This window comes from Lethenteron reissneri, chromosome 37 (assembly GCF_015708825.2).
Source record: "Lethenteron reissneri isolate LAM-NWPU_2019-01 chromosome 37, ASM1570882v1, whole genome shotgun sequence".
NCBI lineage: Eukaryota > Metazoa > Chordata > Hyperoartia > Petromyzontiformes > Petromyzontidae > Lethenteron > Lethenteron reissneri.
In genome coordinates, this window is record NC_083815.1 from 10,603,531 (window position 1) to 10,626,810 (window position 23,280).

The window sequence follows — 23,280 nt, forward strand, 5'->3', positions numbered from 1 at the left end:
CAGTGGCACAAGCATCGCAGGGCTGTGCCTTTCACCTTTTGCCACCCTCTGTGTGTTTTACTACTAATGCGTAATATCTGACCAGGTGCCACTACGCTTGGAGTGCCTGCCAACCCAGCTACACAAAGCCCTCTGCCTCTGCTTCGTGTCGTTGTGTGCGGCTGAACTCTGGAACCCGTTAACCTGGTCGTCTTTTAAATCTTCTGTCAGTCGCTCGCCACCTCCTTCAGATCTGTCTTTCTGGCTGTGATTAAATCCGTGATAGGTTGTCACCTTTCCTCTAGAGCCTTCCATTTAATATATATATAAATCCAGCAAGCCAAGCCTATGGTGGTTAAACTGGAATGTTGTACTTACTCGTGGTGCACAGAGACGTAATTCTCATCACATGTGCAAACATGCACCAACACCGATTATTCCAGTGCAATATAGAGTTACAGACATTTCAGGTTGGGTGGCGTGTGGGAAAACATTCGAACCCCAAATGTGGGAAGGTTGCAACGTTTAAAATCCTGCTCGGGAGTCAACCTATTCCCATCGGCCCTTCAGGGTCAATAAAGTGAGGGCCATCTTTGTCGAAAGTCAGCAGTGATTGCCCTGCGGAGAAATTGACCCCCGTTATGTTAACTTACAATAACTTCAAACCGTTCGTTATTCCGCTGTTGGATGAAGCCCTCCCTCATTGCGTGTCAGTCAAGGGGGGTTGCGTGAAGCAACTTCAAACTGGTCGGTGAGAGTCGCTGAAGACGGGGGAACCTGGGACCAAATATAAACTAAAACTAAACTTTTTTTTATTTTAACCAGGTCAGGCCCAATGAGCTATATAGCTATTTTTTCATCGGCGATTTGGCCATAATTGATAGCCCACTGAGATGAAAATTCCAAATATACAGGCATCAGGGTCGGGATCGAACCGACGACCTCCTATATATCAGGTGACTTAGTTACATCTTTCCACCGTGGCACCCAATTCAGTTATCGCTGGCCCCATAGGATTTATGGGAAGCTGCGGTGTTGCAATGGTCAGCACACCGGACAGCCCAGAGGTCGCTGGTTCGATTCGACATCCCAGCGTGGCAGTTGAAACAATGGAGCAAGTTTCTTACATCCCCCGCTCCCCGGCCTCTGTCCACCCAGCAGCGGTATAAATGGGTTCACCACAATTAGGCGAACGGTGCGACCCATGTTTGGTGAGGTATATTGTGGATACACCAACCACTTCCACGACGTCTTGGCCCGCGTGGAAGAGTAGACAAAGTGCCTTCAAGAGCAGGTTGTCTCAAGCTCTCTCTCACTCGTGGAAGGGCCTTCTGACAGCAGTGTTGCGAGCGAGCCATTGCAGGAGCCTGCACATTTCCCGAGTTTTTTACTACCGTTTTTTTATAGGAACGTACAATTTCCACTTCTACTTCAGGATTTCTTGGACTTGAGTGAGATTCATACACTATGGCTAGCATAGCGATTCGAATGTCTGAATTCCCCTCGTGGTCTGCACATTTGAAATGGCCACATTTCCCCCCTGCGTTCATGTTACCGCCCCAGCGCACGCGGTGAACGTGACTGATATTCGTGGACAGCGGCTCGTGAACTGTTTTAGGCTGAGGAATGCGTTGTCCTTTCACCTCTGGTCGACAGAATTAGGGTTGTGCACCCCCCCCCCCCCCCCCGCTTACTTCCTGCCTCCCCCCTTTGAGGGATGGTATCCTCGATACGTTACGCTCTGCACCTGTGCACATAACAGCATTCCTAAGTGACTGCGTTCACCCTGGGTCCCGCAACTGGAAGCTTCGAACTCGCCGACCATTACGGCGGTGAGCAGGGCTGCCAATCGAATTACCCGCAGATGCAAAACTGAGCGCGAGGTAAACCCCAATTTATATTTGTCGCTAATCATCTCAAGTAGATGGGGGTTCGAAGGTCAAGCGACTAAGCCTACCGTGTTCAAACGAGCACCAAGGTGGCGCTCGTTCTCGTATAAGTGGCCCTCAGCCAGCAGTAGAAATTCTACATTCCTTCACGGGTGCCAGTACCTTCGCCCGATGACCACTTGTGCTGATTTCACATTCACCGCTCGCCACCCCCGAGGGACGATATGCTCAGTTGAACCACGTGTTGGTTTTGAACGAGCAACGTCGAGCTGGGGAGTTGAGCATCCGGACAAACTTTGTCACATTGAGGTTTACAATTTCTTTTGACGCGGAACCCTCAGTTGAATCAAACTAAGCTCTCTTTCGCAATGGCATTTTCAAGATTCAGAATATGTATTTAGACTGGAGGAATCCCGTGAGCTATGCAGCTCTTTTTTCACAAATGTCCAGTAGACTTTGGAAAATGTAGACTTAAAACTTTCGTGACTGCAGGAATTCATATTCTTGGTTCTTTCGGTAAATTCACGTAGATAGAAGAAAGCTGTTTGTGCTGCGATCGAAACGTCGTGGGTTTTTTGCTTTTAGACTTTGGAAATGCTGGCCTCCGCGGTAGTAATTTCGATTTTTTTCTATCACTCTCTCAGAGCTGCCAATGCAAATAAAGCACTTGCCCATGCTCATCTTACCATCGGCAGTTTCACTTGAGTGCAACACTAGAATGCCTGCAATTGCCAGCGAGCTTATCCCCTTTTTGCTATTGCACTGCAGGTTAATCTGTGTTGTGGCTGTGATGCAGTTTAATGGTCGATCAGCATGATTTAACGGCCCTTTATAAATAATTTATGGGCACACAGGTACCTTTGGGAAAAGCCGCTGCTGCGATCCGCATACCATTCATTACATCAAATGCGATTAATCTGTCACTGCATTTGAATTAGTACCGAGGCAAATAAACATTCCTATTGACCGGCCCTTCGTGAACGCCTAACTCATTCACCGAGCAAAGGGTTTTGAAAACCAACCACGGAAGGAATGAACGGCTACGTTCACAGTCGAAGTCTTAAGCATCTCTATGCTCAGACGAGGTTTTTGGGGGTGGTGATGCTGATTCTGAGACTGGTTAAAATGACACACGGCGATTGGGCGAAGCTGTGTCACGGTGGTCCAGCACGCTCCGCTTCAATTGCGTCGCCTCGTCACGCCCCGCCGTACAGCATCCGCTCACTCTCGTCGGGAGAGAACGACTGGATCGGAGGCACGAGGAACCACGAAGTGGCAGGAAGGCGGCCACACGATGAGCCGACGCCAACAATTTTCCCAAGCTCTGCGGTCCTCTATATACTTAGGGGCCATCAGCCAATTAAGGAGCGTTTACATGTTGAGTCCACCTTTTTTGCTGTACTGCCCCCTGGCAATCCAGGGTTGTGGCACCTCGACACCCACTGGAACGGAGATTCGCAACCGCCTGTGCGATCCACCAACCATCGCTACTTGCCAAGTGCTAGATTATAGGCGACGTGCGTAGCCGCCACCCGCTTTTAATAAACTCGAGCCTAATATGTACTTTATCATTTACTGCATCGCCAGCTATGGTCGCTCCACTGCTGCCTTTGCCAGGCCACCTTCATCTCACACGATTTTTTCCAATGTAGTAATCTACCGAGGCGATTTTCTTGCTCTATCTCCGGAAACGTGTTCCGTACCTTTGCTGCCACTCTGTCACTTCTCTTGACCATCGGTCTTCGTCCCTTCTGGCGACTCATCTTGCCCAAGCCCGCTCACATTTATTAACAGTTCCAGTTACGTTGTTTTTAATGTCCTGTGTATGAGCTACAATTGACGTGGCGTATCCTCCTTGCTGTCTCTCAGTGAAATCCCAAGTATGAATACCAATGCCAATAAAACCAAAATGGTTAATTATCAGCAATGAAACGCAGCATATTTGGATCCAGGATACCTTTGGTGCCACCCTCGGCATCGGGGCACTGCACACTCACTCTGATTTATTATTTGGCATGGATGGATGCTGCTTTAGCAGCACAAATAACATAAAAATACTAACGCATTTGCCAATAACACTGTGGCCTTGAAAGGAGAAAGTGCATATCTTGACTTAAAATGTTCGTGACTGCAGGAATTCATATTCACGTGGATAGGTTCAAAGAAAAAAAACAAAAAGCTGCGACGTTTCGATCGCAACACACGCGGTCGTCATCACCAGTTTCCTGATGACGACCGCGTGTGTTGCGATCGAAACGTCGTAGCTTTTGTTATTTTTCTTTGAACCTATCTATGTGACTTTTACCGGAAGACCCAAAGAATGAGAGAGCATATAATTGGAGACGTTTTGGGCAATGGCCCTTCTTATCCGCACATGTGGTGAGTTTCCTTCGGAGTCTGTTAGAGCAAACTCATTGCATCTGAAAGCCGGCCTCAATGCTGGCTTTGGCGTTCCGACGCAGGAACAACGGCTTCAGTGATCGAGCATTCTCCAACTCACTCCAGTCGCTCCGCTCACCAGCGGATAGTCGACCCTCCTTATCACTCTCCTATCACTGTTTCCATGGTCACTGTTTCCCACTCATTGATTCCTCCACCCAATTTGAGGACCGGGTCTGGTAGATTGTTCCGTCTCATCATCCGTACCGTGTTCAATCACCACATTCCAGGTATGTACGTAGGTATCTTGAACTTCTTCCGCACCGTACGTAGCCAGCAATGCTAACCGGAGGTGCGGGGTGAAAGACAACAAACTAAACAGACAGAGCAGTTCTAAAGAAATGAGTTTTCAATCTCAAAATGAGGTTTACATCGAGGCCACGGCGCCTCTCTGTCTGATTCTTTCTTCCAACTTCTCAACGTTGGAATTCTCTCTCAGTTTCCCGTCTCACAATCGAGAAACCGATTAACTATTCTCTAATGCACCTTCAACGGTGTCGTTTATTTCTGGCCGCTTTGCCATTTTTGGTCCATTTTGGGCCTCTGGTCGGCAATCCGTGATTACAATGAAAAAAAAACATCCACGAGCCACCCACGTATGTCCGTGCTGACCCTTGATGTCCTCATTTACATCGGCATTGATTTGCACGCTTGAGTCATTGGCCTCAGCAGTTGGAGAGCACATGTAAATTCGACCGCACACCGGTGTATCACATGGCATTGATCTAAATAGCATAATCAGTGTGCTCCGTTGTCGTGCGATTATATTCATGGGACAGATTTAAACAGCTAGCCTTCATATGCACGTGCAATATTTTGATTCCCAACTTCTTAAACTCAACCATCGTGACCTCTATTCTGAATCTGGTTATCACTCGTTCTCATCCAAAAGGGGAATACATTGGGGTAGAGTACTCTACACGGTTGTCTCGAGGGTGTTTGCACTGTAGCCAATATTGTTTGCTTCTCGCAGATTCCAATCCTTGAAACTATAGACTTTGAGTCTATTGGTCTCTCTATGGGTCCTTAGCTAAATTTGTGGGTCTCTCACTTAGTCTATTGGTCTCTAGCGAAGTCTATGGGTCTCTTTTACTGCAATGCTACAGGCCCTAGGTTTAGCAACCAATTTGGGAGATACTCAAATATTTTCTTAAATACCCCACATTCTTGGAATGTTATTTCTTGGAAAGTGTTCCCCGTCTTCAGATTATTATTTGGTGAAAGCTACGTGTGATTGATGTTGTTGTGGTTGATTTTTTGTTGCATTTGGTTCTGATCTAAATTGTGTTTATTTCATCATTGATCAAATGTCCCCCTTTCTTTCATGTTGTATAGTTTTTGTTGTTGTTCCCGGTTTGTTGGCTGTTCTACCAGTTTTAGTTTAGCCTAATTGATGTTGTGATCTTTGATCTTGCAATGTGACTATGGATTGTATTAACAGGGGGGTTGTTTCCAATCACTTGGAGATCGGGAGATGAGATTGGATTTGGAACGTTGCTTCAGTGAGCTTTAGAAACAAAACAAAACCACATATTCAATATTATACTAGGTACAAAACGCGATTTAATGAGAACAATAATGAGAGAACGGCAAGTGCGATTGCGTGGACATCGAATGAGAAAACAAGAGAGTGAATAAAATGTTTTAACTGGGTAAATTGTAGGTGCATGAAGCCGAGGACGACAGCGAATTAAGTTACATGAGTGATTTGAACGATTGTATTGTCACCTGGAGGAGTATCTCATGCAAAGATGTTGGGCAAATATCACGGACAGAGCTAACTGGGGGAAATGCCGTGGTCGCCGATGTATTTTAGAAAAGGACGTGACACATTAGAGAGAGCCTGTCGATGTCAAAATCAAAAGACGAAGTATCTCCCCGCTCGGGATAGTGTGGGCTGTGCTTGTCTCCAATGGCAGCTCTGATGCCAGTGGTGGAAATTCCTCATTACCACGTTGGGGGGGGGGGGGGGCAGTTTCTCCATTGGAAGACCACGATTTGACCTCCGAACAAAGTGGGGCTCAGTTAAGCACCTCGTTATTGTCACCTCGGTGGTCGAAACGGAAATGTTAGAAGTCACCGATATGAAACCGATTTGCTCTGCACAATTATGGCTGTCGCCTGATGGAGGCTGGTTGTAATTGCAGGTGAAACGTTGTACTAGAATTGTAAATGTTGTGGGTTTACTCCCCAACACACCGGTGTGCTGAAATTGTAACGAATTGGCATGTTCTGTTTACGTGACAAACCTTACTAATTGGCTGTGTCGGGTGGTGGCAGGTTTAACACGATCTAACGCAGAAAACCTCTTATGGATGCTCACTGCCGTTTCCCCTAAAAATACTCTCGGTCAAGACGTTCCGAAAACTGCCGGTGCACACACATGCTTGGTGTTGCGAGAAGTGGCGGCATGGCGTAGCACTGTATATCGACACATTTAGACCGTTGCTTGCAATAGAGAAGCATACATCAGCATGAAGATTGGGCAGTGGCCCCTCTTCATACCATGTGACCTTGTACGACACTAGCTCCAGATGCATGTTGGTAATTTCACGAATTACTTGTGCAACGGTATTACCATGGCATTACAAATGTAGATATACAGAATAAGCTCTTCGTTGGTTTAAGCTGCGAGGAAGGGCCATAATGCCTCAAACGTCACCCGCCTATAATCAATTTTGTTACAAGGCAACATTCATGATGATTGTTGGGAAGAAAGCGTGTTTGTCCCATCGCTTGTGTAATTTTACCAGGACAGTTCCGTGAGATGTTATTATTACCATTAGAAAATCCTATTTTAATTCGTTTTCTTCTCGAGCAAATGCTACAAATTTAGTTTTCTGACAAGCTTTGACTAAAGACATTGTGCAGATATGCTTTGCTGTCACGAGGCTGTAAAGCTTAATTCGTCTGATGTGAAATGAATGATATGCATTATTTAATTATATAAAAAGTAGAACATCACATCAAACGTTTTATTCACTCGATACATCTTTAAGCTTAAGCAGGGGAAATAAATAACCATCCTCAGGTAGCTTGCTCGATAAGTGGGCTCGTGTTGGCTGTGTTATTGTCAACTCCTGGTTTGGTTTCGAGGCAGCCAATGATTAAATGAGGTTCGCATGCAAAGCCAAGTTGGCGGTCACAGCCCAGTCGGCGATGACTGCGTAAGGATATGCGTTAAGATTTTTGTTTGCTCTCTCACCTGCTTCAATGCATTCTGGGACAGAGTCGCATTAAACCTGCCGCGATGTGGACCAACGTTGCCATTGCCACCGATGGGGCAAACTGGCAAGGCAAATGTGTTGCGGCTCTTTCGTCAATATTTGAACCTGGTCCCACTGCTCCTGAGAGCTGTCGTTAGTCAATAGAACAGATAACTGACACGAGGTGAACCACCAATTGGAAATGTACTAAAGAAGGAGAAGTGAGTGTTGCACTCTATGGTGACATACATGTACGCCTGTAATCCAGCACTGTGGAAGCAGCGAGGGTTGATGGATCACACCACTGTTCTGAATTCCCTTCCCGTGTGTCTCGAGGTGCCATAAAATAATATTACGCCTAATTAAGCGGCTCCAGTAGCAGAGTGAAGCGCAGCGGTGGTAAAATCCACGCATGTAAAATAAGGCAGCTCAAATGCGCAGATTATTTAATAACCACACGCATTCTACAAAACGCCACGATGCGATGCATGGCACCATCGGCAAGGATGAGTGTACGTAAATTATTAAATAATCGCGCGGCACCAGGCTGTTGTACGTGAAATATTTATCTCGGTCGCCACTTTGCAGATATGATTTATTGGCTCTTTTCATCTTTACGGGGGCTCACGAAGCTGACTGAGCCCATCTTAAGCATGCGTGTATCGACGTTACAACCAAATTACGGTGGCCTCTTCTTTCCAATCGAGGTGCTTCGCGGTGAACCTCGATCTGACCTCGCCGGCCCTCTCTCTACCCCCCACCCCCAGCACCGCCGCCGCGCCACGCAAAAAAAAATCAACGTCGACACATCACGCGGTTGAATCGTCGAGATCGCAAAATTGATTCCCATTGCGGTGTGTGCGAAATGAAGTGATCTGTTTTTAGTGGCGATCAAATGCGCTCGCGATGAGCTCATCTCAGAGGATGGGGAAAAAGTCATCTGTAATGAAATCCCAAGTGCTTTACTGAGGGAGGGGAGAACGTTAATCTGCGGGGCGACCGAAAATTGTAATCATAAGGAGTCACAGAGGGCTGTGTTGTGACCTTTTTGAAGTTGGTTAATGCCATGCATTCCCATTTTTATCCCTCAAAGGTCGAAGGCCAACCAATCATTTTCACTTTAAGCCTGTGACCTTTTGACGGTCGGGCTGGAGTGGGACTGTGCGTGTCAAGGATTTTTTTCTATCAGTTCTGTTGATGTCAGAAGGAAACACTTGGACACATTTTTGCATCTGAGCTCTGACTTGTACTTATTCAAGAAATTAACTTGATCATTGACTATATGATGATGTACTGTGAGTAGGCTGCAGACCTTTCGTTGTGGAGTTTGAGCATCATACCCGTGTTTGCTTAGGTGTTCTCCAATATTAAACAAAAACAGTCAAATAATTGGTCAATTTCCCTAGCCAGGAACCCTCCTGAAACAAAATCTTGAGACTCGGTAACGCTTCCCAGGGTGAATAGACAACATGCGTGTACGTGGAATTAAATATAACGCGCTGTAATGAAGTCTGTAACTGTAATTCAGTCAGGCAAAGGTCTCATATTAAGCCTCTTAAAATCTATTCGAATCCTCCCTCAACAATCACCATCACCTTACCATGATGCCTCAACCATACATTATGGTTTTGAGAGCTTAAACGAGTATTAGATTAATTTATGATGATAATAACTACCACTTTGTGCAAATCAACAGTGGTTAGTTTACAGTGTTACCACTCAATATCTGCTTCTCATTAGTAGCAATCGGCAATCCCCTTTGCTAATACAGAAGGATTGTCTGTCGCCATTGTCTCAGCTGTGGGCCCAAAGGTGGCTGCCGAGGCCGGATCCACAGACTCTGCGGTCTCAGCTCGTGTGGCCCCCGGTTGTTGATTCCCGTTGTTGATTCCCCGGTTGTTGATTTTCTGGTTGTTGATTTTCTGATTGTTGATTTTCTAGTTGTTGATTTCAGTTGTTTTTCTGGTTGTTTATTTTCTGGTTGTTGTTTTTCTAGTTGTTGATTTTCTCGTTGTTGATTGTGGTTGTTTTTCCGGTTGTTGTTTTTCAAGTTGATAATTGGTTCTTTACCCTTCTATCTGGCAACAAAACTGACACCTTTTTGCAAGGAGTCATGTTTGCATAGACCGCAATACCTGCAGTCATAAATACAAACAAAAGACATAACTCTGATAATGTGCACTGTCCTTGAAGTTGATTGGTCCACACCCGAGACAGCTTTCCTTCGAGCCTAGTCTCATATGGGTTGGACCAGATGACGCCAAAAGGCGCACAACTCAAGGACAATGCACCATCAGAGTATGAGAGCTCGGGGCAAGCATCTACACTATGGGGACCTCATTTGCCAGTAAAAATATGATAATTGGTTCTTTACCCTTCTATCTGGCAACAAAACTGACACCTTTTTGCAAGGAGTCATGTTTGCATAGACCGCAATACCTGCAGTCATAATACAAACAAAAGAACATAACTCTGATAATGTGCACTGTCCTTGAAGTTGATTGGTCCACACCCGAGACAGCTTTCCTTCGAGCCTAGTCTCATATGGGTTGACTGCAGGTATTGCGGTCTATGCAAACATGACTCCTTGCAAAAAGGTGTCAGTTTTGTTGCCAGATAGAAGGGTAAAGAACCAATTATCATATTTTTACTGGCAAATGAGGTCCCCATAGTGTTTTTCAAGTTGTTGATTTTCTGGTTGTTAATTCCAGTTGTTTATACCGGTTGTTCATTCGCTCTGCGACCACGTTTTTTTCCTCCTCCCTCCTTCCCGCCTGTTGTCTTCGTATGATTTCGAAGCGCAGAGCTCCTTGCAGCAGCCTAAGGTGCCATGCGTCGCACTTCTTTATCTTGGCCTCGAGGGAGATGGATCTGGAAAGATTGGGCAACTCGCAATCAAAGTGTTGCCACTTCAAATCCCAGTTGTGGGTCGGCTCAGTGACATCATCGTCATCATTCCTTCAATGAGTCAATGAAATTGCGACCACTGTTTGGGAATGTTACCATTGTTGCATTTTGGGGCCCCAACATAGAAATTGCGGAGTTTCCACAATTGATCGAGAGCTGCAAATAGAGATGAGCTAAATGCAATGCTCACTTGAGCAGGGATACACTTTGACGGAGACATTTTGATGTAATTATGATTTTAAAACCAAATGCTCTGCAGACAAAACTAATGTTTCCTGTTGTTTAGTATACAGATAATGACCAAACGTTCCTTTTTGAAGACTTTTGTTTTTAAAAGTTCTTTCTATGAAGTAACTTTAATTCACATTACTCAATTAGCTCTGACTAAATTTCCTCTTTTCAGAACAGATTTTTGTCAGAACTGGCCTATGTTGAAAGGTCGTGAGTCCAAATCTCGCTTGGTAGTCGACTCAGCCCATCATTCTTCCAGGGTCGATACAATGACAGTACTGTACAACTTTTTTTTAAAGAGCCAGCCTTGGTCACCTTGTGATACGCCGTCTCTGCCATGGCAATGTGGATATTTCCACCACGTGCTCAGGGGCCTCCAATGGAGATGAGTGCTGCCCCATTGCTCATTTGGCCACAGTCACCAAAGTTGACTTCCCACGTGACATGCTAAACACCAGTTACTTGTACACGTGCAGCCGCACCAGTAAACATGCAACTTTGGGCCAACGTGCACACGTGGTTGGAAACCTTTTGACCAACGTTGGCCCAATGTTGGCCCAACGTTCCGTATTTTCTGGGCCTTTCGTCAATCCCTTGCTGGATGAGGGCATCAGCCACGTTGTGCATGTCATGAGGGTTATTTGACGCTGGTCAACGCGGGTTAGTGAACATAGGAGGCATAGATGTAGGTACGTAGATGTACTCTACAACAATGTGCTTTTCTGCACTGCCCTCTGCTGTCCACAATAAGAATGTATTGACACACTAAGGAAAACAGAGTATGGGAATTCTTCCTCCCTTTGGGTGGCGGGGAGGTTATCAGCAATGTTTCTATGTTGGTGTCCAGGTTGGCGAGTGAGCCAGTGGGTGACTTCAGGAGGAGCCTGGGGAATATATAGGGGCGCCGTGGTGGCAAGATGCGTACTATCTCACCTGGTATCCAGGAGGTCGTTGGTTAGATCCCAACCCTGATGCCTGTATATTTGGAGTTTGCATGTTCTCCCTGTGGTCGCATGAATTTTTCTCTGGGTCCTCCGGGTTTCCCCTCCACATTTAGAAACATGCGATGAGAGCATTTGGCTGCTATACATTTCCACGTGATAAGCCACTTAATTAGGCTACCAATAGCGGCCAGGTCGCTCCTGAAAAAGACCTACACAGTTTATGTTTTTTTTATAACGCGTAACCAAATAACGGTGCCGGATTATCGGCCCCTGTAACTGTCCGATGACGTTAACGCGTTACTCTGTCCTCGTCTTTGCCGCGGTATGCAGGTGCGGACAGACCGGATCACACCCCCATCACCGTCGCTACCAACGCCAACAACGCCACCAACGCCACCATGCCGAAGCAGGTGGAGGTCCGCATGCACGAGAGCCACCTGGACGTGCCTCCGTCGCAGGGCCGGCGCGGCTGCTGGCAGTACCTGAAGGGAACCTGCCTGTGCACGAACCCGCTGCTCACGCTCACCGTCGTCGGTACGTCCGCACCGCGGGCTTACACTCCCGGCCGGGTTCTGCTCGGTCGCTGTCGGGCAGATGAGCGAGAGACGACGTCGAACGGGCTGGCCGGGCCAGTATGGCGCGGTTCCGGGGGCGCGAGGTTATTTTTTTGCCATCAAAGGACCAGAACCGTGCTGCCGACTTCACGCGTGATGACCCATGTTAGCCATGCCCAGGAATCACCACGCGGGTCACCGGGTTCACAGTGTAGTGCATTAACTAATTTATGGGTGCCACGGTGGCGAGATGTTTACTACCTTGCCTGATATACAGGAGGTCGTGGGTCCGATTCCGACCCTGACGCCTGTATATTTTGAGTTTGCATGTTCTCTCTCCCCGTGGTCGTGTGAATTTTTCTCCGGGTCCTCTGGTTTTTCCCTCCATATTTAGAAACATACATTAAGAGTATTTGGCTGCTATAAATTTCCACGTAATACGACACTTTGTTACGCTATCATTTGTGACCAGGTCGCTTCTGAAAAAGATCAAAATAGTGAATAGTAAATAATAGAATAGGAATTATTTGTTAAATACACAAAATAATTTAACTTGGGCATGTGGGTATTATTGTACTATACGCACTCGCACATACTCTATTCCCATATAAGCTACAAGGATTTTCTTTACAGCATGGACAGACTTTTGGGGACAGTCCTGTTAGTGGGCCACTTTTATGGCCAAACAGTAATGGACAGTTCTAGATTTGAAGCTTTCGTGACTGCAAGGATTCATACTCTTAGGTTTTTTTCGGCAAAGTCACGTAGGTAAAAATATAAAAAAATAAAAAATAAACAAAATAATAATAGATTCAGTAAATTTAGCTGTGACGGTCCCACCTGATGACGGAGACTTGCGTTGCCTCCAAAACGTCGTGATTTATTATTTTATTTATATTATTATTTATATTATTTCTTTTTTCTTTTTACCTACGTGACTTTACGTAGTAGTAATGGACAGCATTACCTTATGTCACATCCATGAGTTATGTCAGCTAGGTCTGTTTTGGTGGGCCACCCAGACATTATTTCTGCACACGGCACACCACATCCAGTATACCTTGTCGATGTTGCTGTGGCTACTGGTCACATGTCTACTCCAGTCTAACAGTGACCTTGAATGTATTCGTTGAGAAATTAAGCTCTGGGCACACACACTGTACGCATAATACCTGAAGCCGTAGCTGAAGCAGCCCTGTGTATTTGATACGCATGCTTAAGGAGGTGTATTCATCTCTAATTGAGCAATCTTACTCTGCATAGGGGCTATTCATAGACGTCAACGCGTGTACAAATTGCAGCACACATGCTCTGACCCGCTGGCCACCTGCGCGGACAAGTTTAGCTCATTGTGCAACACATCCTTGTTAATCAAAAAATCCCCCTGACCTACCTCTGCAGAAGTCATCGCAGTCTGCAGGCTACGTGCCAAGTACGTCACTCGCGGCCCGGGCTTAGCACATACTTTACAGCTTTAAACATGGGCACAACGCGACTCGTTTGCGCGTATGTTGAGAGCGTTTGTGTCGCAGTGTTGGAGTGGTTATCGCACTGTGCCGCTCATCCAGAGGCCCCAAGTTGAATTCCCGCTAGTGACAATTATCTGAACCGGTCCTGGGCCTCCCCTAGGTTGGCTCAGCCTCAAACCAGGACCTGGTGCGGTGTGCAAACATCAGTACTGGGGAGAGAAAGGTGGCAGTGAGTAGTACCATGCATTTCAAACCAAAATCAAATTGCCTCCATTTACCTGAAGAGCATTGGTTTGGGGCCCTATCCCCAGTGGTGACTGTGAATGAGGGGTGGAAATTCGACATTCGTATGGCAGTGGCAAGTCTGTTCAAAGGACAACCACTGTTGACTTCCCACAAAGTGGTAGTCATTATGTTGATTCTGGAGGAAACGTGATGATGTGCTTCAGTTGATGCCCAGCCGAGATGGAGACTTGCAATGTTCTGACTTGTGAGTTTGACACTCTGACTATAGCACCACCACTCCCTCTCGGTATTTAACCCGTATATTGCACAGGAAGTTTGCTGTGGTAGTTGTTTAGCCATAGGGTGAGAATTCCTTCTGATGTAGAATATTTGACCCCGTAAGACGTATTGCTATACAAAACAAATGTAAAGTACTTTAACCCCGGGTTTATTCCAATCGTACTATTGTCGTCGTGTCACGGAATGGGGAATCTTATCAGTGTGGCAGAGAACAACAACATCTAAAGCCATTCTTAACGTGACCTGTCTATGCGTTACGCAGGAGGGAGATGTTAATTCCCTCGCCTGGTCTGCAGGAGGTCGTGGGTTCGATCCCGCTCCTGACGCCTCTATATTTGGAGTTTGAGTGTTCTCCCCGTGGTCGCAATACATTTTTCTGCGGGTTCTCTGCTTTTTATCTCAAAGGTTAGAATTAACGTGCGTTTAGAGAATGTGGCTGCTATAAATGTACAAGTGATAAGCCACTTCATTAGGCTATCATTTGTGGCCAGGTTAATTTTAAAAAAAAAGTTTATGGTTTTTAGTTTTATCTATTGGATGACAGTACAACCAATGTTATGTTTTTTTTATTCTCAGAGCTGTAATTTAAGTTAATGAAGTGCTAAACTAAATTCAATGTGGTATCTCGTTTTGTACAATCGTTGGTGACCGGGGCAGGGGGCATGAAATTTCTGCACTTGAAGGAACCGGCTATGAATGCAGGTAGCTGCTCATATTTGAACCCAGAACTTCAGTGGTGACGTCCCAGTGCTCCGATCTCTATGGCACGTCACTACCTCCAGCCTACTGCGAATGTAATCACCGCCGGCTAACATAGGGTCGGAAGGTGGCGAGCGATCAACGGTAGATTAGTAAGACTGCAGATGGTAATGAGTTCCAAAGTTCAACCGCAAGGGCTATGAAGGAGGAAGCAAAGGTTTCTGTGCGTCAGGGTTGGCAGTGGGATGCAATTCGCGTGGCGAGATCAAGAGAGCTGAGCAACACGAACAGATTAACAGACAGGTCGATTAATGTGAGAGAGTGATCCATTCTTAACCATTCGTAACCCGGCATTAACCATCGGACAAAGATGGTCGCTGCATTGGGCGCCTTCAGATGCACTTCTGCGGCCGTCTGGAACGCTCTTCCTTCTGATATTAGGAAGCCACTGGAGCCATGCACTTTAATATCACGAATGAAAATGTATTTCTTTAGAGCTACTTTTTGTGATTAGTTTGTTGTCCTTCCCCCGCACCTCCGATCAACACAGTGCCAAAGAATTTGAACATACATACAGCCTCATCAGATGGTACCCATTGCACCAATCCCAGAAGAATGATTATGACGACTATTATGATGATGATGATGGGCCTGAGTCGCTCAATCTGGGAATTGGACTCGCAATTGTACGACTGATTGGGATCCCTGGTACTGTTCTCAACAGAGTTGTCCCCCACAGCGACAAAACCACGTGTTCTTATAACTGCCAGATTGTTTCCTCCTTTTACTAAAGCACTCTGTCATACACATACATACATATATATTCACTCGCTATTTGTTTGTAGCGATTTGTGCAAAGTCATTCAATTGCTTGCGGCAACGATGAGGAAAAAAAGACGGGAAATCAAGGTGTGTCGCCGCTCCGATGGCTTTGTGTGGAGCATGCCCAGGGCCGGTTCCCACCAGAGGTCAACAGTTGCTGACGTCCGACCACAGATATCCAACCAATTCATGAATCCCAGTGGGAGTGATGATGCACTGAGATGACTCCCGAGTGGGGTTTTTGAGAAAACAGCTTTCCAATTGGGGGGAGTCGGTCACTTTTAATACGGCGCAAGTCCCTGGACACGTTACCTTGCCATTCGGTACCACGCTCGTAGCAGTCGACTTCATTGTTGAGGAGCCTATGTAGCTAATGTACAACGTTTGTAAACTCCGCCAATGGCAAACTACCAAGTAGAAAAACACAAAAGCTACGTAATTACTGAAAGTCAACGTGTTTATAAGAACGCGTTTTATTTCTGTGCGTCAAGTGTAGGCATCCGCAGGAATTGTTGCATGGCTGTGACGTGGCCCAGTGGTAAGCGTAGTCGCCACTCTTTGCAGAGCTTCGCGGTTCGAATCCAGCAGCCGGCCTGGTTATTACTTCGGCATGCGTTAACCGTATGAGCACGCAGTGGATGTTAAAGATCCCGTGATGTCGTTAGCAAGAGCAGGCCGTCGTCGTGTGCCGGCGACACGGTCCAAAGTTGCCAAATTTGTAAAGTTACTCGCATAATCACTCAATTGGGATTATACATAGCAACCATCGCCCCCTATGGTGAAAACTTGGCGGGGCCACTGACACTAGCCGTGGGTGGTTATAATCGAACGCAGATCGCTGGGCTCATAGCGCAGTGTGTTAACCGCTGCACTGCTGCTCCACTGTTGCTACTGTTGCTAATATCCCTAATTGGGGTGGTTCAGCTTATGAAAGGTCCCCTGTTAATATAGCCAGGACACGCACTGCGTGTTGTTTCACAGTCTAAGCTTCGCTACACCTAATGAGACCGCCGCGTCGGAGAGTTTCTCGTGTGCCGGACAGATTCTGTTGTCCCGTAGCTCATGCGTAAGAGCACTGGCCTCACAGTCACAAAGTTGCGAGTTCAAATCCTGGTGAGTCAACTCTGCATCCTCCTCCTCACTATCATCTTCCTTTTGGGGTCAATCAAATCAATACCACCAAGTAAAGCCACATAGCTTGGTACAAAGAAATGACAGTTATTCTTGTTCCGCCCATGGAATGTGGAATTTCCACCACTTATTGAGAAATTATCAATGGATTGTACAACACATTGCCCTGCCATAGGAACGTGGAATGTCATCACTGAGTGAGAACCATATTTTCCTTGTGCTAATTCACTGACAGGCTGGGCCCTGACGTAGGCAGCCCTCTTCATGTGTGTATGTTGAACTTATTTGGCACCGTACGTAGCGATGTCAGGGCCACACCCGGTGGGGAGGAGATTGGTGGGGAGGAGATTGGTGGGGAGAGGATTGGTGGGGGGAAGATTGATGGGGAGGAGATTGGTGGGGAGGAGATTGGTGGGGAGAAGATTGGTGGGGAGAGGATTGGTGAGGGGGAGATTGGTGGGGAGGAGATTGGTGGGGAGAGGATTGGTGGGGAGAGGATTGGTGAGGGGGAGATTGGTGGGGAGGAGATTGGTGGGGAGAGGATTGGGGGGGAGAGGATTGGTGAGGGGGAGATTGGTGGGGAGGAGATTGGTGGGGAGGAGATTGGTGGGGAGGAGATTGGTGGGGAGGAGATTGGTGGGGAGAAGATTGGTGAGGGGGAGATTGGTGGGGAGGAGATTGGTGGGGAGGAGATTGGTGGGGAGAGGATTGGTGCGGGGGAGATTGGTGGGGAGGAGATTGGTGGGGAGGAGATTGGTGGGGAGGAGATTGGTGGGGAGGAGATTGGTGGGGAGAAGATTGGTGGGGAGAGGATTGGTGGGGGGAAGATTTATGGGGAGGAGATTGGTGGGGAGGAGATTGGTGGGGAGAAGATTGGTGGGGAGAGGATTGGTGGGGAGAGGATTGGTGGGGGGAAGATTGATGGGGAGGAGATTGGTGGGGAGGAGATTGGTGGGGAGGAGATTGGTGGGGAGGAGATTGGTGGGGAGAGGATTGGTGCGGAGAGGATTGGTGGGGGGGAGATTGATGGGGAGGAGATTGGTGGGGAGGAGATTGGTGGGGAGGAGATTGGTGGGGAGGAGATTGGTGGGGAGAGGATTGGTGCGGAGAGGATTGGTGGGGGGGAGATTGATGGGGAGGAGATTGGTGGGGAGGAGATTGGTGGGGGGGAGATTGGTGGGGGGGAGATTGATGGGGAGGAGATTGCCGCCACCATTGAACGAGATCCACTACATGGTGGGACGTGAGCAGAGCCTGCTCTGTGGAGGGTCTGTCTCCTCGTCACGATGATATGTAATTTACGCGACTTTGTCGATGGCAAGCTGATTCCTTTCATCAGAAGACGGAAATGCCTTCACTTGATGAACGAACAAAAACACGGCGATTGTTTTAACGTTACACGGAGGCTTCATTAACAAGTAACTAACTCCTGCAATAGGAATGTGGAGTGTTGCACCCACTACCTCACGACCTCCAATGCACCGATCAGCACTTCCCAGCGCTGATCGGCGCACCGGGGAACTCTTTAGAATCGCTCTGAATGGCAAACAGGAATGCTTCCAGTCAAGTTGGGGTTTGTGGAACCGCCAAGAAGTGGTTTCACCCACTTCCCTCACGACCTCCAGCGTAGAAAGGGATTGCCCGTTGCTGATTGCTTCATTGGCTTAGAATTCCGTTTAATTGCTTTGAATGCCAAGATAGGAATGCTCCGAGTAAACGGGGATTCCACGGCATTGCTGGTGAGGTTGAACCGCAGAACCGTACGCTAAGTGTTTGCTTTCGTTTAGGATCAGTGTGGAGTCATGGCTCCATGCCAGCGCAACATCATGCAGATTGCTTTTCGCCACACCCCCTCCCACCACCCACTGCGTGGATTCTGCCACGCCGTGTAAATCCGCACAAAATTACTCACGGGAACAAATCCTTCAATCTTCCCGTCGGCCGGGCACGTAAGCCCCTCTGAGCATGTGACCCGTGAGGCTGCCGGAGACTGCAGAGGCGCACAGTGCAGTTGGCATTTCGCTTGACAGCCCGAGTCGTGGTACGCTGGTGTGCGGCCGCCGGCGAAAATTGAGAGATTAACGTCAATTCACTTACGCGACGGTGGTGGGTGGCATGCAAACGTTGCACCCACCGCGGCCGCATTACGCGTTGTCGGTCACGGAGCGTACGTCCCCACTGCAACCGATGTTTACCCATGTGCAAGAAAAATTACTCGCGATATTACAACTACTTAATTTTTTTCTTACACCGAGCACGAAAGAGATGTTGGCTGATGAAGTGAATATTGAGTCACACTTTTTAGGATTAGTGGCTGGAAATCATTATTTTTAGAGATGGGCAGGAATGAGTTTCAGGAAATGTCAATTATAATGAAATTATTTTCCAACTCTTTTGGAAAACATGTGCCGGTAAAGGTCTCCTGTGAGATTGTCACAGATCCAATGGGAAAATGAGATTTGTGGAGGAAGTATAGGCCTTTTGTTCGATAGTAATTAAAAAAATAGATTAGGTTGTATGAAATGGGTCAAGAGAATTTTATATTAGCAGGGCAGCATTAGATGGGCGACATAAATTTTTTCACAATCCTAGAGGAGTCAACTACGATGCTAATATGAGGTTTGTTTGAAGCAGGAATAGCGATAGATATTGCTCTCACAAGGCAAATGGAAAACATACCTGTGAATACAGGTGCAATGTGGAGGATGCGAAAGTCAACCACAACAGAATAGGGTGTGTCATTTGGAAAGTTTGGAATAGGACACAGCATAAAAACATTGTGGAAGTAATCAGGTAGAAACCACTGCATTGTTCACATAAAACCAGATAAATGGGCATAATTAACCTTATGGCAGGACCCCGGGATCCCATAAGCCCCCAGCTCTCGCATAAACTACGTTGCGACGTCATTTTATGTCTGTTGAAGGCGAACGATACGGCAATCTATTCCTCTCGACGAGCTCTACGCGATGCGCTAATCAAAGTTTAGTTTATGACTACGGCAATTTTGGCAACGACGGGTGCTTGGTGAAGAACGAGAGGATTGATTTCTGGTGGGTTGCGGCGTTTATGTGCGAGTTGGGATGGAGTTGGCAAAAATAAATAAATACATTTATTTCGATTTTGACTCCCGTTTATTCGGGACCCCGGGGTCCCACCATATTCTCCATAATATAGGTTTTTTGGGGGGTTAGATTGCGTAAATATAAATGTGTCGTTAAACCCGCCACCACCCGACTCAGATTGTAAATTTTGTGGATTTGCTCTCCAACCCACCGGTGTGCTGTACTAGTAACAAATTGGTATGTTCTGTTTACGTGACAAACCTTACTTATTGGCTGTCGGGTGGTGGCGGGTTTGACCGACACATTTATATTTATGCAATCTTACCAAAAAAAAAACCTGTATTATGGAGAATGTAAACCCCACGTGGGGTTCAATGTGCCTCAATGTCAATGGCTAAGTGGATTGCCAATTTGCATTTCTTGAGAAGTTCCCTGCATTCTCGGAATATGTAGCCATTTGAAATTAACAGAGGTGGCTGTGTCGCAGGGAGCATGGACAATGCAATCATTTTCCCTTTTGTAGATTTATTATAAAATAGAACGTGTGTCGATCACCACTGATGACGGGAAGATGAAAATACACACGCGTGTGCTATTTGGGTGAAAACAAGGGCGTCTCGAGGAAAGGCACCTCCGAATTAGCATGGTTGGCTACGAATGGTGAAAAGAAGTTCTTCATAAAACTATAAACTAAACAATTTTTATTTTAATAGGTAAGGCCCACTGTGCTATATAGCGATTTTTCAGAAGCGACCTGGCCACAAATGATACCTCAACGAAGTGGCTTATCAAGTGGAAATGTATAGCAGCCAAATACTCAAAATGCATGATCCTAAATATGGAGGGAAAAACCAGAGGACCCGGAGAAAAATCCACATGACCATGGGGACAGAGAAGATGCAAACTCCAATATACAGGCGGTCAGGGTCGGGATTGAACCCCCGACCTCCTGTATACTGGGCGAGGTAGTTAACATCTCGCCTCAGACATACACAACCCCTGCATGTGAGTGGATTACACTCACAGTCCACACAGATGAGTTTTAATGAACCCTCTTTCAGCGCTCGGCAGCAGCTGGATGCTTTTGCCACACTCGTTAGTGATCTCTGAGTAATCCGCCAGTCCCACCTCAAACGGTTACCTGAGTAGTTTCCCAGTGTTCTGTCAGTCTTCTGTCAGTGTCTTGTGAATCTGTGGAGGCTGCCGTGGTGTCACGGTTGCACACTGGGCTTGCAATCCAGACGTCGCCGGCGGTTGCATTGGGGATTCCAGATTTGAAGCTTTCGTGACTGCAAGGATTCATACTCTTAGTCACGTAGGTAAAAAAAAAATACTAAAAGTAATTAAAAAAAATTTTGCCTACGTGACTTTACCGAAAAAAACCTAAGAGTATGCATTGGGGACGTTTATAAAATCCCCCCCCTCCCGCCGTCTCTGTCCACCCAGCAGTACCATGTGACGCGACAGAGTTAGCCAATTGGCAGGCACGTGCGCGTGTGGTTGGGCAAAGTGTGGGGACTCCCACCTCTTCCCAGATTCCTGGACAGCATAGCAGAGTAGGTCACAAAACCCTCTAGTGCAGCAGTGACCAACACACCAAGCACTGCGATCCATTTTCGGTGGACCTCAGCGGGCTTCCATGATCCACCAGAAAGCTATCACACAGTAATGGCCTGGATTTAACGCTGTAATATACTATTGATGTAAAATACTTGCTCCATCTATTTATAGGTTGAAGATAATTCTTCATCAGGGATTTTTACTTTGCCATCAGCTGCAACGGCAATTGTTGTATGCCCTTGTTCCCGTGTTTCTTCTGATTTGTACCGAGATCTACGAAATAAAACAAATGCCATCCACCCCTTGGCCAATGCCTGCTGCATTGGAAATGGAGAAGGCGCTCTTAGAGAAACGTAGGGGACTCTCATTTTGCGGGGCTGCATCGTGACAATGCCGTGACATTTACGAAGCTAAGTTTGCAATAAGGTCCGGCGATGACCGACGAGGAGGTTTATCACTTCTCTCTCTCCCCACCCTCTGCGGCGCCAGGCGTGATCATGGGGGCCCTCAGCGGCATGGCACTGCGCTCGGTCGCCCCGCTGCACCCCGACATCGTGATGGTCATCTCCTTCCCCGGAGACATTCTCATGCGGATGCTCAAGATGCTCATCCTGCCGCTCATCATCTCCAGTCTCATCACAGGTAACGGTGTCGCGTGACCAATCGGCGGGCAGAGCGCCGTGACTGAGTTCATCTTGAAGGATTCATATTATTGTGTTATTGTAATAATCATATCACCACCATCATTATCATCATGTCATCATAATTAGAATGACAAATCCACAACTGCCCGTTGTACTTTTAAATACAGCCACACCTGACACCAATGGCTTAGGCCATCTGTTTTTTTTTTTTTACAAGAATCCAGTACAGAGTTTGAATGATAAAAACGGGAGTGGGGGCACAGATATTCCACGGATGAAAGCCCCGAGGCCCAGTGCTCACGGGGCAGGAGAAAGGGAGAAAGTTGGATTCACGACCATACTAATGTCGGGGCAACGATCGGAAGCATGACATTTTTAGGGCAAGGGAAGGGGTGGGGGGAGAGGCGGGGGTGGGAGACATCTCCATCTTGACTTGTGCGCCGAAAACCGAGTAAGAGCGGGCGGGACTTCTATGCAGGTTTGTCCGGCCTTGACGCCAAGTCGAGCGGGCGCATGGGCACGCGCGCCATGGCCTACTACATGTCGACCACGGTGATCGCGGCCGTGCTGGGAGTCATCCTCGTGCTGGCCATCCACCCGGGCAACCCCAAGCTCAAGAAGCAGCTGGGAAGGGGGCAACTCAACGAGGATGTGTCCAGCCTGGACGCCTTCCTCGACCTCATCCGGAACCTCTTTCCCGAGAACCTGGTGCAGGCCTGCTTTCAGCAGGTATGGAGAATCCGTTTCATTAGAATATTTATTTATGCTGGAGGAAACCGATGAGCTATAAAGCTCTTTTTTGTTTACAGATGTGCAGTTATAAATAGAGGACGGGGGCTGCTGGTCACTGGCTCGCTTGTAAAATATGTCAAGATGTTAACTACCTTGCCTGGTACACAGGAGGTAGAGGGTTCAAACCCTGATGCCTGTATATTTGGAGTTTGTGGTTGCGTGTAAATTTGTCCGGGTTCTCTGGATTTTACTCCATATTAAGAAACGTGCATTTATAGTGTCTGGCTGCGATAAATTTGCACGCGATAAGCCACTTTGTTGCGCTATAATTTGTGATAGCCAGGTCGCTTCCGAAAAATATCTACACAGCTCAGTGGGGCCTTACCTGGTAAAATAAAAACTGTTCCTAGTTTTTTTTTATGTGTGCCTGTTGCTGAGTCATTCGGTCAGTACCATTCTATATTTTTGCAGGACAATGTGCTCA

General features: G+C 47.0%; 1 protein-coding gene across 2 annotated transcripts in view; it reads left to right on the forward strand.

The window, feature by feature from the left end:
• Nucleotides 1-23,280, forward strand: part of SLC1A2 (solute carrier family 1 member 2) — an 80,341-nt gene that overhangs the window by 21,728 nt on the left and 35,333 nt on the right. For both annotated transcript variants that reach the window (XM_061566623.1, XM_061566624.1), the window contains exons 2-4: nucleotides 11,926-12,129; nucleotides 21,910-22,062; nucleotides 22,543-22,793. In XM_061566623.1, coding sequence (XP_061422607.1) covers nucleotides 11,994-12,129; nucleotides 21,910-22,062; nucleotides 22,543-22,793 — 540 coding nt within the window. In that variant the 5' untranslated portion in view covers nucleotides 11,926-11,993. The remainder of the gene's footprint in view (nucleotides 1-11,925; nucleotides 12,130-21,909; nucleotides 22,063-22,542; nucleotides 22,794-23,280) is intronic.